General features: G+C 33.9%; 1 protein-coding gene across 4 annotated transcripts in view; it reads right to left on the minus strand.

The window, feature by feature from the left end:
- LOC123563923 (cGMP-dependent protein kinase 1-like) overlaps positions 1-17,068 on the minus strand; it is a 179,061-nt gene that overhangs the window by 68,882 nt on the left and 93,111 nt on the right. The window contains exon 1 of one of the 4 annotated variants that reach the window (XM_045357090.2): positions 14,465-14,769. The exons of the other annotated variants lie outside the window; for them this stretch is intronic. Coding sequence (XP_045213025.1) covers positions 14,465-14,754 — 290 coding nt within the window. The 5' untranslated portion in view covers positions 14,755-14,769. Of the gene's footprint in view, positions 1-14,464; positions 14,770-17,068 lie in introns of those variants that run through there. 4 annotated transcript variants of the gene reach the window in all.

Below are 17,068 nucleotides of genomic sequence, written 5' to 3' on the forward strand. Positions count from 1 at the left end.
ACTCCGCATTTAAAATACAATATCAAAATGTAAAAATAGAGTTGGCCACACATTTTAGATGTGCATGATATAAAGATTTATATTCAATAAAAAATCGATTAAATAAACAAAGCTCAAGTTTGATAGCCTCGAATCCAGAACTACATGAAAATATTTAAGACCTGTGTTTAATTTCTACGACATTTAACGTGAATAAATGCTAGATTTCTAGTAAAAACGGTACTTCTGTATATCATTGTCTTCGCTGGTATGCTTTGGAATGTACTACAAACTTATTTAAACATTCGAAGGTAAATATATACATTATATAGTGCAACGTATATAAAATTCATGATTCCCAACATATCAGGATGTGATTTATGAATGGACGTGTCAAAATGGATAGTGTGGGATTACAGACATAGCTTGTCGAACGAACCACTTAATAATAATAAATTATAATAAATATGTTTCACGAGTTGTCCTAATTTCGTCCGTTGAGCGCCCGAAGGGGCCATCTGCATTCTTTGTATATATGTTGATAGCCCCTTCTGGCGCTCTATGGACGATTTAATCTATTAACTCCACACTGAGCAAACCAGTAAATACCGTCTTCGTCGAAGGGGTGTGACAGAGTTAATAGATCACATCAAAGCTAAATCTTAATAAATCAAATCAAAGTTAAATAAGTACGTCTTCACTTCTGTCACATATAGATAGTCAATAGATGTTTTATTCCTTTATTCATTTCACTGAACATTTTTATCACTAAATATCTATTTTTACCGGAAACATATGTACTACTTTTCATCTAGCTCACTTTAATCTAGTTTCAAGACAGCTTGTATCACTTTGCTCGCAAAAAGTGTTCCAGTAAAAAATTCTTATCACACAGAATCATATTAAATCTGATATGCACAAACTAAAACTTTTTCCATCAGATGTTTGTTCCAAAATTCCTAATTACAAGATGAACATTACATATATCTCTACCACTTGTTAAGCTTCAAATCAATGACGTGAAAGGTGCTTGGCAAACTTACATTCGTATTTTGTATACACATACTTAAACGTTTAGAGAACCGTGGATAGTTTTGGAATACAGTATATTTGAACTCTTAGGAGATTCACACTCCAAAAATATTATCACCTTCTGATACCATCCCGTTTTACTAACTAGCAACAGTCGGTAATTGCTAGGAAGTATTTAATATTTCCAGGTTGATTAATCAGTAGTAATATAGCTTAATTATCGATTTTATGCCTCGGTCACAAATGCGTACGATGTCCGTACGGTTTTAAAAAGTCGTACAAGTCCACCAATTTTCGAATCCTTACGGTCTCTGTACAATCGTAGCGTCTGGTCACAGTACCTACGGGTCCCGGATGCAATCGTAGGATATCTATACAGAGATCGCAGACAAGTCGTGCGGAGCTCGCAAGGAGCCTGAAAAATTTTCATTTTCAATTATAGGATATCCGTACGAACCTGCCAGACAAGTCATACAAAGCTCGCAACGAGACCGGCCGTACCTCGTACGACGCTCGTTGGCGAGCCGTAAGTGCATCAGTCTGAGACGATGTGTCTCCAAACTGTACCACGCCTCGACTATACTTGGTGGAACTTAAAAAAATATATTCCTGTTTTTATACCACCTTGAATCACCAAGGAAGTCGTACGGAGCCCGTATGGCGATCGTAACACCTTGCGAGCCCCGTGCGAACATCGCACGTTCTCCACACGGTGTGTGTCTTAATATAGTATGGACATAATGCATTGACCGACAGTCGTGCGAGCATAGGCAAGCCTCGTTGTTTTCCAAATCCGCACGGACATCGTAGCTCTTCCGGGGCCCGTGCGGTTCTCGGACGGGGCTCTTGCGAGTTCCCGAGTCCTCTACGAGTTCAAACAATCCGTACGACGCTCGTACAAGTCAATGATGCCCGTTCTTGTGACCAGCCAAAATTAGACGTATCCCTTATGCGTTCATTTAGTTCAAGCAGCTAACGTTAGACTTACTCTTTCAGTTTGTTTATTTTATAAAAGACGCGATACTAGCGATCTCTCTAATAATCCTGACTGTATGATTTTAATAACTTGACATTGAGATAAGAACAACGAGTATGTCAAAAAATTATGTAGGCAAAGATGTCTCATAAGTCAAAATGACTAGTCCTTTCAAAAGAGGTAAAAATGTAATTAATACGTGTATAGCTTTCTGGTGGCTTCCTTAAATCAGAATTCGTCAACGTTAATTCTTCCTCTTTTAAAGAATGATATTCGGGCATAAGATTTCTTCGCGACATAACAAAACAATGTAATAAGCATCGTACCAAAAGAAGTTATCGAAGGTATTAATTTGCTTTGTGCAAGAAAATATCTTTTGAATGAAGTTCATCTTTCCTCTTCTAACGAACATTTTTAGCTTGATTTTTTTAAAGTATGTTATACTAACATGCCATTTTAGTTGCGTTACATATTAAACCGACACTGATAAAACTTTCTGATGTACGTTTATCTCTTATGAAATGCAGTGTTTCACATGCCCTGAGAAGAAAGATTAAGATAACAATCCTTGGCGGGTGTAGGTTCCACTTGAAAAGTAATCAACACCCTGCCGTGTCGTATCGGAATCAGTAGCCCAGATCACAAACACGTGAACTTGTCTGTCGATGATCTTTTATAAGCCCATTTTGTAATGATAAAACGTTTTCTTGTTTCAAAATTTTAAGGTTTCCAAGACCAGGATAGAAAAGGGCTGGCGTTTTTTTTCCTTGATAGCTTATTAACTGTACCTGTATTTTTAAAGTAAAGGTAACAGAGGAAAACTCCGTCTTACATATTGAGTAATAGATAAGTACAGATTAAATGCACCTAAAGTCTAGATTTTAAGAAACTGCGAGGGACATTCCATAGACAGACTACTGTCTAGTAATTTTAACTGGATTAGCGGAGGTTTGGGATCGCTACGCCAAAGTCCGTACTGCATACTTTAAATAGGTTTTAGGCATTTTTTCTGTCCTTGTTGAACTGACACACATTGCAATGAAGCTTGGCATGAGTGTTCTATAGTCAGATTTAGCAACATTTCATCAGAATACTTTTGCTACCAACACATTTATGTCCATTCGAATTCTTGGTTTTAAATGTTGATTTTCTGGTTTAGTAGATAGGAGGGTGTCTTTCTTCAGGAACACAAATCAGCTTCTTGGCAAGACACGTTTTCATCAATTTAATATATGTTTGCTTTCAAATTACCAGGTCTTAAGTGTTCAAATTAATAATCATTTCGAAGACAAGAGTTCCACTGAATCAATCACATTTGGTCTCAAACTAGAACAGTTAAATCGTAAGAGAAATGGAATGAGCGCCAACATGTGTTAAATTGTTTTCTCAATAAGAGACAAGCCCTATGTGCTTTAAGAGTTCGTAATATTCCTATCACTAAACAATCTTAAATTGATTTAAAATGATTTTGCAAGAAAAGCAATTCATTTAAATGTAACAACTTTCTCTTTAAATGCTTGAATGTGTTGTTTAATAACCTTGGTGGTAATTACAACGAAAAAAACAATGCTTTCATCTCAAGAGGTTTCTTTGTTTTAAAAATACATATGAGCCGTGCCATGGGAAAACCAACATAGTGGGTGTGCGACCAGCATGGATCCAGACCAGCCTGCGCATCCGCGCAGTCTGGTCAGGATCCATGCTGTTCGCTAACAGTTTCTCCAATTCCAATAGGCTTTAAAAGCGAACAACATGGAGCCTGACCAGACTGCGCGGATGCGCAGGCTGGTCTGGATCCATGCTGGTCGCAAACTCACTATGCTGGTTTTCTCATGGCACGGCTCATTATTATACACCATTTAAAGTGGGGTTCTTCCATTATTTTAAGGATAATAGAAATATTTGAAGAAGGCAAAGTATTCTGATGCTGTCTTATAGTTATAAGGGTGCGTATAGATATAGAAATGAGTCAGATGTAATGTGTTGTTTTGGAGAAAACCTAAATCTGCGGTCATATGTCTTTTGTTGGAAATAAAATTAGAACATTTGCAGCTAACAAGAATAGGATGGAATTTCTGTCCATTATTTTAAATGATCTTATATGTTGGTTGTATAATATTGGTCACAACGGCTTTTATCATATATAAATTATATCCATATAAGACAATCTGAACAATCTTGCAGTCTAACAAATTTTGAAAAAAAACCCACAAAATTCGCAACTTGACAGCATACAAATAGTAAGCACAAATGATATTACAATATACATTTCAGACTTCTAAAAGTCGGTGTTTCATAAACTTCTTTTTGAACTCGCAATCTTGCATTCAAAATCTCGTCTCGAAATCATGTAAGTTCTAAATGTAGAATTTCAATGCCGAAGGTCTAGATAAAGTACTTAAAGTCAAACAGGCGTGGAATCAAATCTTAATTCAATAAATGAAACAACTATTAAACCTCGCTTCGCTATTTTCAAAACGTGGTTGAAATTTTATTGGGTTCTAGGACGCGTCAACATGACGCTATTTATATATGATTTTAACCTTAATGATTAGCGAAGACGCCTGGTGCTCCAAGGTATAACGGACACCAGAATCTGATACAAGCTACGGAGGTAATTATAACGTAAACGGTAAAGGAAGATACCTCTGTCTGTTCAACTTGTTATCTGCCTATAACTGCTTAACAATTGTATATTAAATAATTGCATTCACGGTTTGGAACTATTTTTATTTGATTTGCACATACGATTATTCAAATATTTATCACTCCAAAAGCTCTATGAAATTTACATAGCACTAACAAGTCAACATGTTCCCTGAAAAACAGACATTTTGCTAAGCCTTATTTCACAGGTTTTAAAACATACTGATCATTTAATTTCACCCAAGACCGACATAAGAACAACAGTAAGTGAAGGTGAAGCAAGATTGGTTATGAAGTATTTGATATCCGTATCCGGGTTTGGGTGGCATTAAATTACAAATTGTTTACTTTATATGTTTAGATCGTACGTGATGTTTTAGTAGGTTAAGCTATTCTAGTACTATTTGTGAAGATTTTTACATACCGCGAAATATACATGGAAAAGTTTAAAAGTAAAGACTGACAGAAGTAAAATCCCGGTGTACGTAGTAAGTAAATTTTGAGATTTTGGACCATACAGAAAAGAAAAATCATTATCAAATGTAGTGCAGTAAAACCGTTTGGGTATAGGTGGTTTCTTCTATAGCTGTAATCCTGGTTCAGATATTGCTGATGGGTAGGGTAAAATGGGGTAACTGGGACAATGGGGAAACTGGGACACTTTACACTTTTCAGTAAATTGGGGTAAATATTGGTTACGTTCCCTAAATAAGATCATATGCTGAAAAAGGACATTCAGTGTTAAAGCCTAATATGACAAAACTTTTCTGCCGATGGATTGGAAAATATTTTAAGAATCGATTTTCTTAGACATATGTTGAGAGTATTACTAATTAAATAAAAATAAGAAAACATAAAATTACACGCTGTAAATAATTATGCCTATTTTTTCAGATGGTGCATTAAAATATTCTCGTTATGTTCCTATCTAGTGAAACACACAGTAGAAATAGTCGTCTAACTTTATAGATGTATTTGCTTATATGTGGTCGGTATATCAATAAGATCTTAAAGATATTTAATTTCGGTACCGTAACGGCTTGATCATAAATGTGACGTCAATTCTGACGCAAGAAGCTGGTTCTCGTATACACAAAATATCGCATTTAACTTGTTTGAAATATTGAAGCGTATTATGTATCATTGCAAATCAAGGACATGGCATTATTTTTTTAAAATTCTATAAAAAAGTATAATGATTTTGTTTTATTGACTTTAATTTTGAATAATAAAGTGGCCTGTCATGAACCGTTGCGTTGACGTCAGACAACGACGTTATAAAACAGGTGCTTGTTTGTGAAATATGGCATGTCCAAAATATTTATATTAGTATGTGTTGATACCTTCAGTTATGGGAAGAGTTGCAAAACTGTAGGTATCACATTACTATTTCATACAATGGGATTTGTTTTTGAGAAATTACAACATACTTTATTTTTGAAAGTTCCTTTTCAAAAGTGTCCCACTTACCTTAATGTATTGGGGCAAGTTGAACACTGTCGTTAAGAACAAAGTTCTCCATGATTTTATTTTTGAACGAACTGGATGCTGGAAGAAAACGGGGATATGCTCCAATGGACAGTACATAAAATGTTGTACGTAACTGGACATAACCACTATAAATTGTCAACTTTTAATCTTTTTCCACAAATGAAATGAAAATAGGAAAGAAAGTCTAGTAATGACGAAACTCTGATATTTTGTAAGTATACCACTAGTTCACAGGCGTGGTCATAATATATATTAGCTTAACTCTGAATTTTCTACCCGATACCAAGTTTACATGATCTAAGTCACTGTTTAGTCACATACGTTTATTTAAAGGGAGATCGTTCCGTGAACCCCTCCCACTCATTCCGCGTACAATCTGGTGAGTTTAGAATTTTTGATAGTCTAATAGGCTAATACTGATATTTCTTTCATGTTTAAAGAAACTGTCGGCAAATCTTGTATTAATAAGTAGTATTTATACTAGGTGAAGCGCAGGAACCAACTGACAGTCAAGCCAACATAGTAGTTCTTTTAGTTAATTACTCCTTTAAAAGATGACGTTGTGTCAAATATTCAAGCTAAAGCAAACACCAAATATTGGCCAGCCAACACATTTTAGGTACAGTTGCCAATAGTTTCCGAGAGCGTATGCCCATGTGTCCGTCTAGATCTCCTTAACCCTGCCTTTATTCCCCTCACATTTCATCCCCTCCTCCCCGAGTCTTCTTGTATGCAAAAAGCTAGTTAATGTCCTTATTTCTTTGTGAAAAAAGACACACATTTTAATTGTCCCGTTAACATTTGATAAAATCTATGTTTTAAGACTGTTTAAAATTTTGATCAGTTTCAAGTGTAAAAATCACATATATAAGTACATAATGGATTATGTCAAGTTTATGTTTAATTCATACATAGTTATTTACACTTATAACATTTTTCTATTTTAAACGATTTATATAATAAGCATATATTGAAACAAATAATGACATAATTTAGGCAAAACTTGGACATATTGATTTCTTTATGCATCCTTTCCTTGTTTTACAAAACAGTCATAAATTGTAATTAATATGGAGCTTTATTTTCAGTTTAGAATTCGTTTTTGATCTGTGGACATGAATGGTTTCATTTGTCATAAATGCGACTGTAATATACATAAATTCTAATAAAACTAAAATGTCCCAAGTTACCCCAACTGGGTGGGGTAACTTGGGACACTTGACCAATGTTTAATTAATTTATAGTTAATCACAGCTTATCAGGTATTTGTAAAAGTTTATATTTGTCATATATTATATAGGTTGCGCATACTGAAATATCAATAAATCAAGTATATATTTTGTCTTTCTAAAATATTACTCAACAGTGTTTCTTTAAGTGTCCCAGTTACCCCATTTTACCCTACGTCATTTTATTTCCTTCGTTTCGCAGTCATAAATTCTGTGATTAGTTATCTGTTTCATGATTTTAAAGACCGTTCCAAAACTATATTTAAGAAATAATATATCTCATCCAGTGATTTGTCGTTGAATAAATCATTGTTTGGAGTTCAGATGCGAAGGAATTATATTACGAGGGCGCAGCCCGAGTGATATAATAATACGCATCTGAACGACAAACAATGATTTATTCACGAACAAGTCACTAAATGAGATATATTATTTCGATTCTAACACGCTACCAAGGATTTTTAAATAATCTATTATTACATCCTTGACGACATTCATTAAATATTTGCCCGTTTTCAATCGGTTTCTTTTCCAGCGCGCCGCTATGCCATTTGACGCCATGACGTAATAATTGTGACGTCAGAACAGTGATTTGTTGTATAATAATTCACTGTTTTCTGCCTTCTTTGTTAATAGGAAAATGAATCTTATCGTGTTAGAATGGTTTATATACCTAAGAAATTCAATAAGGACAGATACAAACTTTTGAAGATTGTAGTGAAAAAAAAAAACAACAATGAAGCTTAGTGCTCTGCCTTAAATATTTTTGAGATATGATCCGGTGAAATAAAAGAAGATGTAACGAAGGATTCTAACACGATCCGATTCATTTTCCTATTAAACAAAGAAGGCAGAAAAGTTGTATGTACGCTTTTGGTGAAACTGAGGCCTATTACGGGTAGTCATCCTTAAGTAACAATGAATAGATAGCTTCAAAAGAACTTAAGCTCTGATACAAAGAAATGAAACTTTGCTGTAAATATTTTATATCCTTTACGCAGCCTTAACGTACTTAAACGTATTAGCGTCTGATGGCCCTTTCACGCTTCCGTAGAAACAACATTTATTACACGAAACTTATTTTGAAAATATTTCTGAAATGTCTAGGTCTGCAGCTCTCAAATACGGTTATATCTTATATCTGAGGCATATACTGACACTCTCAGACAACATCAAAAATGACATTTTGAGCGATTTGATGAAGTTCCAAAATTATCAATGTACCCTTGGTCCGTTACGGACCCCTGTGGGATTTCTGTTTATCCAGAGCTCAAATATTTTTTCATAGATTAAAAGCTGACATGCTGTACTAAAGCCCAGGTAATTTCAATTCGTAGTAAAGTCCACACGCATACATTTAGACGGGGTGACCCCTGCGCGTGACCCCTGAATATCTACGAATCAAAATGCGGCTTTCGTTTTCAAGTTTAGCATTTCTACTTTCATTTTATTTACTTCCGGAAATAGCTGAAGGTCGAGTGACGTCATTTTCTGTGTTGTCAGAAACATACATATGCCTGGCGAGATTGCATAAATATGTGCTGGCCGTCCTAAGGTTATAATCTATTACATATGAGCATATGATCAAATACCTTTTGCATGGATATATAAAACAAATCTCAAGTTTATTAATCTCGAAGTGCATGAAAATGTCTAAGACCTGTGTTTAATCTCTATGGGAAAACAGATACCTGAATAACTTTATCGTTGTATTAAAACCTCTTCTTTAAAAAGGCGCGTAAAGTAAAACCTGCAAAATTCAGATTTTTCTGATTTTTTCTCAAGATTTCAGTGATTTATGCGTTAACTTGTGTAACTTGAAGAATTACAGGCATGAAGTGATGAAGGAAGCACCATTGAGAGTTTCCGAGTTACCTTTACATTATCACGTAACAACACTGACACAAAGCAAGCAACATTTAATTCAGAAGTCAATACATTTTAAGCTGTTATTTTACCAGTACAGGTAAATTCGTTCCATTCAACTGCAATGTGTTACTGCTTTGCTTGTTCTAATTGCTTAATGTATTCTTGTAGCATTTTTCATAAACATACCCTGCCTAAAAATCATTGAATAACTGCTTTCTGTATCTATCTGCAATAATTTTGTTTAAACATTCTTTTGCCCTTATTTTGTAATGCTTGGCACGTAGATACATGAAAGAGTGTCATTTTTAATTGGTTTTGAGTGATATTTATTGGTAAATCAAAATTCATTTCTGATATGAATGGATTATTTCAACTGGAATGCATGCTTTATCGCAGACATATTGGCCTTCCTTTTATTTATGAGCACTAAATTAATGAAAAATTCTTGATTAGAAACAATAATTAATTAAAATTCTAAATACAATTGATGCAAGTCACATAATAAAAGAAATTAAACAAACATTGCGGTTCCTAGCCCTTGCTTTGTCAGAACTGGCTTAAAAATGTCTCTATCAGAAAGATCACGCGGTAAGATTAAAATTCCTTAAAACAAAAATGTTGAATATGCGAATTAGAATTTCAATGACGAAATCAATGCGTGAACAATGTTAACAGAGATTTTAAAGCTGAACATGCAAAGTTTTGTTTACAGATAACTTTCACATTTACATTTCACGATAAAATATCTTGTTGTACATGTATACTTATATTACGCTTGTAAGCATGAATGTAAATGTATGCGCTTAACTTAATGTTCAATATAATTACAAAAGGTCAATGCCAAGTTCGCAATCTCTACCACAGACAGATACATTTTAACTATTGGTTACACTTTATTCCTTTCAATTACATGAACTTCCGTTTTATACCTTTTTACACTACATAGCCATTTATCGGTCCATTTCAATCTAGTTACAAAAACTATCTTCTTTTCAAGACAGCTTGAAGCACGAACACCAGAAAAAAAATCCAAAAATATATTCCGTATCACTTTGGATGATATCAAACATCTGATATTCACAAACTGAAACTTCTTTCAAGCTCCAAAAAGCGTTTGATGATTGTTCCAAATATCCTAAGTACAAGAAGAAAAATTTGATATATCAGTCCCGCTTGTTAAATTTCAAATTAATGGCGTGTAAGATGCTTGGCACACGTACATTCGTATTTTTGTATACATATATCTAAATGTTTAGAGAACCTAGGATAGATTTGGAATGCAGTATATTTGAACTGTTAGAAGATCTGCAAACATTTTATGTTCACATTCAGGTTCTCTAACGTCAGAATTATCCCGACTTTTAACTAGTATCAACCGGTTGTATCGATAAAGAAGTCAAAATTTTCATGTCGATTAATCAACACAATTACAGTGTAAAAATGATTAATCATGTATCAATGGACTAAATATTGTGCAAACAGCTACCTTTGTAACTCTATGTCTAATTCCAATAGCTGAGTTTTAAAATAACGTGTAATAATGCATGAATTTTGTTGTTTTACTACATTTTGATGTTTTATATAAAAATAATTACTGAACCATTTTGCAGAATGACGTTTTCTTGAGGGAAGTCGTTTCAAGTAAAATATTGTATCTTGTTTCTTTCTACGTGTTGGGCATTTACACTAACAAATCAAAATGTTACACATTTTTACAAATGTCTGAAAGAAATAAACCTGAAATGTGATAAAAATGGAACAGCGTGGCTGACATTTAAATATCTTAACTGAGTTTCATTTACTGATATGTCTCTAGGAAAATGTATATCTTATTATAACATTCGATGCATTGAAACAAAATGTCAAAAACATATACATGTATATGAAAATATCTTTGGGCCATAAAGTTATGCACCCATATTGATAATCTACCACAATATCCTTTTGATTGTGCATTCTCAGTAAGCGATTACGGCAATTCCGAACAGGTACGGAAATCGTCGAAGATTACCCAACAACCCACAAGGAAGAAATCGAACGTTATAAATACTTTAACAGTCCATTTCATACAAGCATTAAACTATATATAGAATATACGTAACATAATTTGTTAATACTTAGATTTGATGCTTTAAACGCAATGTTTTCCAAGAATGCTAACTAACATGTTAATGTTATTTCCCTTACATTTCCTGAAGATTGTATCAAAATTGATAAGACAATCAGACGCACGGTTTTATCTTACGAAATGAAAAAGTTATATGTTTGTGTGCATGCTCTGAGATTAAAGATTATGTTTACGTACCAATAGTCCTAGGCGGGTGTATGTTCCGCTAGTAATGTAATCAGTAGCATGCCGTGTCATATCGAAATCAGTAGCCAGATCACAGACGCGTGAACTTTTCTTTCATTGACCTCTTATAAGTCAGTCTTTGTTTTTTTTTCTTTTTAAATCATCTTCTGTCAACACGGATAGTTCAGGGCTCTTTTCGAACGAATCAAAATGTAAAAGCCCTCGACGTACAAGATTCCTTAAAAATGATACTTCGTGGCCCCCGTGTCTGTTGGCCACGTATATTTTTTGAATGCGCTTTCCTCTCATAAATGCTGAACTAACGTTATTAGCAATTTCATCTGCGTGCAACCTTTTACGTAACAAGCTGATAAAGATTTCGTGTGCCTGTAAGAATCGTGTTTGCTTAGTTTCGCCAAATGTTTTCACATCGGCGTTTAACAGATGGACTATGTCAAACGTCAATCAAAAGAAAATTTCGGTTTTACCGAGTGTAGCTGACAAAGTTGCTCCAACATATTTGTCGTTTATTTCGCTGAACTAAAACAAAAACATCTTCAGTACACATATAGGCTCGAAGTTGTATCTTGTCTCCATTATGGGCGACTACTCCAGAATCTTTGAAAGAAAGTGCAAGTCATTACAATTCCTAAACCCTCCCCTAGTTAGTTAACGTATTATTTATGACAAACCTGGCACTGGATCAAAGCTTTATCCCAAAGGCTACTGCGTGTAATTATCTTAGCAGTATGAGAGAAGGGTCTTGGTATCATTGTTGTGTGTACTACAACTGTATAACTTCGTCAACTTCTTATGTTTGTTTTCAAAATAGTAACCGTCTAAATAAAAATACAAATTACAGTTTATTATGCGTATGAGTTACAAAACAAGACAAGTTTGAAAAGCACCAAAATATAAAGGTATGCAAAAATATTTTAATGTTCAATACTTTCAAATAAAATGCAAGCCCTGTATGTTCCACTTTACAAGTTCGTAATCCTCTTTACTTTAAACAACTTTCAACTGCTTTGAAGTCAAAACAAAATATTTTTTTAAGGATGTATCGTTGCAAATTCATGAAATGCGCTGGGAATGTCAGCGTTGTTTGATCACGCCGATGTACTTTACAAGTTCGTAATTCTCCTTACTTAAATAACTTTCAACTGATCTGAAGTCCAAACAAAAATATTTTAAAGGATGTATCGTTGCATTTCCATGAAATACGCGGGAAGGTCAACGTTGTTTGATCATGCCGATGTCATTTAAAATCATCCGTTTTGTGGACTAGGCTGTGCCACGGAACGAGCGTGAGCGCGAGAATCTCTGTTTACACCAATTTGATTTCCTTTTAAAACGGCCAGTTAAAATGACAAACACAGCAGTTCAATGCTAGAATCGCGGTATTAATCAGATCTTTGCCCGGTTACAATTTCAAAATGTATGCGTTTTTATCTGTAACATTGTTGTTTTTCAATTTACTATGGCAGTACAGACGCATGCGGACAGCAGTTACAGATAATTGAGAACATGAGCACTCAAACAACATATTTCTGCCAATTTAATTATTCATCTGCCTAACTTTTACTTATCAACCGTATCCTAAATCTTATCGTGGGGTTGGAACTCAGATTCATTTTACTGGCACATGCAATCACTAAACTCCTTACCACTCGCAAAGTCCGTAGAAAATGTATGTAGCACTTATCATTTTAAAGATTCGTCTTTAATTTGAAAACAACTTTTGCATATCCTTATTCATTAGTTTAACGTTTAAAATAATGGGTTTAAAAGTTCAAAATTATTATTGTCTGCAGTATACTAAAATAACTTTTTGAATCGTTAATGTCCCATTGTTTTTATCAGATGTAATACTAAAGATTTTCTACAGATAATAACTTTATTAGCATAAATTGTTTATATTATCCTTGAAGTGCTTTCTAAATATTTGATGCACCTTTGAGAGAGTGCAGCTTACTACCAAACTAAATTCAATCAAACAGTTTCGTAACACATAAGATTTGTTTAGGAAATCTGTTTTAATCTATGAGAAATGCTATGTTTATGGGAATAACGGATTTTACTTCAGTACTAACTACTTTATAATTGAGCCGTGCCATGAGAAAACCAACATAGTGGCTTTGCGACCAGCATGGATCAAGACCAGCCTGCGCATCCGCGCAGTCTGGTCAGGATCCATGTTGTTCGCTACCAGTTTCTCTAATTACACTAGGCTTTGAAAGCGAACAGCATGTATCCTGATCAGACTGCGCTGATGCGCAGGCTGGTCTGGATCCATGCTGGTCGCAAAGCCACTATGTTGGTTTTCTAATGGCGCGGCTCATATGTAAATTTCCGTAAACCTAAAAGCTATGAAGAGATGAACGGACTGTTAACTTCAAAACTATAGGAGAATATTCGCCTTACAATGGTATTTGAAGTTAAGACCCGTGGAACGATCATAAACTGGAACAAAATGGACACGTACAGCATGGAAATCCTGTCCAACAAGTTTTAACACCATTTCTTCGCAACACTGACATATCATAAGAAATAAAAAACTTAAGTAATGACAGTGAATACTTATGAACCCTAGCATGGCTTTTAATGCATAAATATTGAGTATGGTTTGTATATAGGACAAAACATAAATCGTGACAATTTATCCCCAAGCTACGGCTGTGCATGGTGATGATCTATTGGTAGTGCTAACGCGAAAAACGTAGTATTCATAAACAATACATATAAAGAATAATAGTTATTGATTTCATGGTAGATGTTGTTATGTTTGTACAAAATATTCTTTCATTTACTCAAATCTTATACAGTATCTGTAGTATAGAACTACTGTTACTGTTTTTATTCTGAACTTCAGTTTTTCTTTCGTTTCTTTTTTTTTTCTGGAAAAAAAATACATGTATGGTTCTAGTTGGTTAGTCTACTTTCACTTACCGTTGCGGCTTTTTATGCCGTTTCAACTTGTGATAATCAAGAGTTCTTGTTTTACACGACTCGGCTGAGATAGCTTGACGTTTCTGTCTTTCATTTGCTCTAGATTGTACCGCAGCTGTTATTGAAACTTTCACAGCAGATTTGAATTTTTCCAGTTCCTTACGTAAAGATTGGATTAGTTCATCCTTTTCGTCTAATTCCTTCTCTAATTCGTCTATTAACTCATCTCTTTGTCTAACTTCTTCTATCTTTCCTGCTAATGCCATTTGAAGGTCTCTTAGAGTCGCCATGATGTGTTCAACAAAGATATGCATTTATTAACAGAAGACACATTTACTTCTTGTATAAATAATAACTGTTTGTTTTATGCTTTCCAGTTACTCATTGTGTTTTATGACAAATTAAGTAACATAACGTAAATTGTGGTAACAAATGAAATGTCACTGAACTGTTTCACAATAATCCAGAAATGGATGGTTCTTGTGTCAGTAATGAAAGATCGTTCAATAATCACTTTAAAAAGCTATTTGTGCGTATTGCCAAATTCCACTGTTTACACATTTCAACATCACAATAACTATCCATTTAATGTACTTTAATTTTCAATTTCATCAAACTTCAAAATTAGTATCAAGCTATTTCCAGAGTTCTTTACCTCTTTAAGTACATCGTAAAAACAGTATTCACAGTTAGTAATCTATTATTTTAATAAAATAAAAATTTGTGTGATTTACTTTTCAATGTCCAGATTTATCAATCATTTCCGCTGAGGAGAAAAAGATAAATATTTTTATTTCACCTAGATTAGAAACATATGTTATTTCACCAGGGAATTTTTAGCAAGCACAAAATATTTTTAACACAAGATTGTTCTTGTAAATGGAACGGGTAATAAAAACAGAATATAACGATTTTGTATCCTTTGGAATGTAAAACAAACGTATCTAAAGAAAACTAAACTGAAGACTTTATTACCTTCCAAATTTTAGGAGAGTAAATATAATAATACCGTATTGTATAATCACGTTTAACAGTGAATTTTCTACAACTTGATGTAAAAGTTTTTACACTTTTTTAATAAACCATGGTGTGTTGCACCATAACACATATTTAGTTTTGTCATTGATGAACATTGGGACACACTGAAATTCCGTCTTTTTTTCTAAATTTATTACAATTCCTTTTTTTTTTTTCGCTAAATAAGAATTTCTATATATCCACTGATTATCCTGCTTTATAATTATTTACTTCCGGTCTGTAAGTCTACGCTATTTCCAAAAACGACGAGTTATCACCTGTGATAAAGAGATACTATATCTCACGTTAGATATTATCAGATAATGGCAGTGGTACCTATCATTTAAGAACGAGAATCTGTAATTGGCATCGGCAGATAATTGAATTTATTGACAGTCTCTAACTACATCAATTATGCTATTAAGGTTTCTGATAAGCCATCTTCTAAGGTATCTCTATTTTATACCTAAGCTTTCAGAAAGTACATTTTGAATACTCTATCACACAAATATATTTTATACAGCTCCTACTTTTAAAGGACTTAAAAGCCATGTTTGTGCGAAAATTGAAAACCATATACTGGACTATATACTGATTCTTTTCACTGTTACCGACATTACTGGCGCAAATGTTAATCGAGCTCAGTGTTTTATTATTTATTTATAGAAAATGAATCCTCACATTCTTTGCGGTGCAAAATAGACAAGTTTACAAGAAGCACAATTGGAACTTTAGAATTCCCGGCATGCTTTGAACGTACGTCTTTTTATCACAATGTTTAATAAGATGTAACGCATTTCATGATTCAGCCGTTGGATGCAAAGGATTTAAATATTAAGAACTTTACTTGCTTCAGGGTGAGGCTTTTTAACATGTACGTATAGTATAATAAAAAAAATCTCAAGGATCCTCACGTTTTTCAGACAAAGGTTTCTTTCATCCTTATCTCTTGAGAGCATAAGAGGACATAGCAATAAAGTCTTACAGAGCCTAATATTTTATGTGTATGACAGATGCGCATGATCAAAGCATTATGTTTACGATAAAAAACTGCGAGATGTAAACAAGGCTCAAGTTTATTAATCATAAACCCGGAAGTGCATGAAAACATCTAAGACCTGTATTTAATATGTGTGGCAAAACAGAACAATTAGTTTCTTAGCATTAAGTTCGAGGTTGTATAATCAATTTCTAGTAAAAATGTTTCTTCCTAACATAATCGTTTACATAAGATATTTTATAAATACAGCTGAATTCTCTTTACGTTTACTTAAACGTAACTAAACTTTGCATTTTTGCATATTTTATTGACCTCCGGGCATTGTTTTACTACGGGTGGGTACCTGGGTAGAACCACATACTGGATGGCGTCCTCATTTGAAAGAATTTTACAGCCCAACCGAGGTTTTGAACCAACATCACTAGGGGCAAGTAATTCGAAGTAAATGATATTATACACTTGGAGACCCCTGCAAATCAGGTGTAATTGTAAGTTTAACTTTATATACATGTTGGCGTTCAAAATAGAAAAGGTGTTATAAGTAACAGAGAATTTCAACTATGGCATCAAAATATTTCACTAAACAT

Source organism: Mercenaria mercenaria, chromosome 2 (assembly GCF_021730395.1).
Source record: "Mercenaria mercenaria strain notata chromosome 2, MADL_Memer_1, whole genome shotgun sequence".
NCBI classification, from domain to species: Eukaryota; Metazoa; Mollusca; class Bivalvia; order Venerida; family Veneridae; genus Mercenaria; species Mercenaria mercenaria.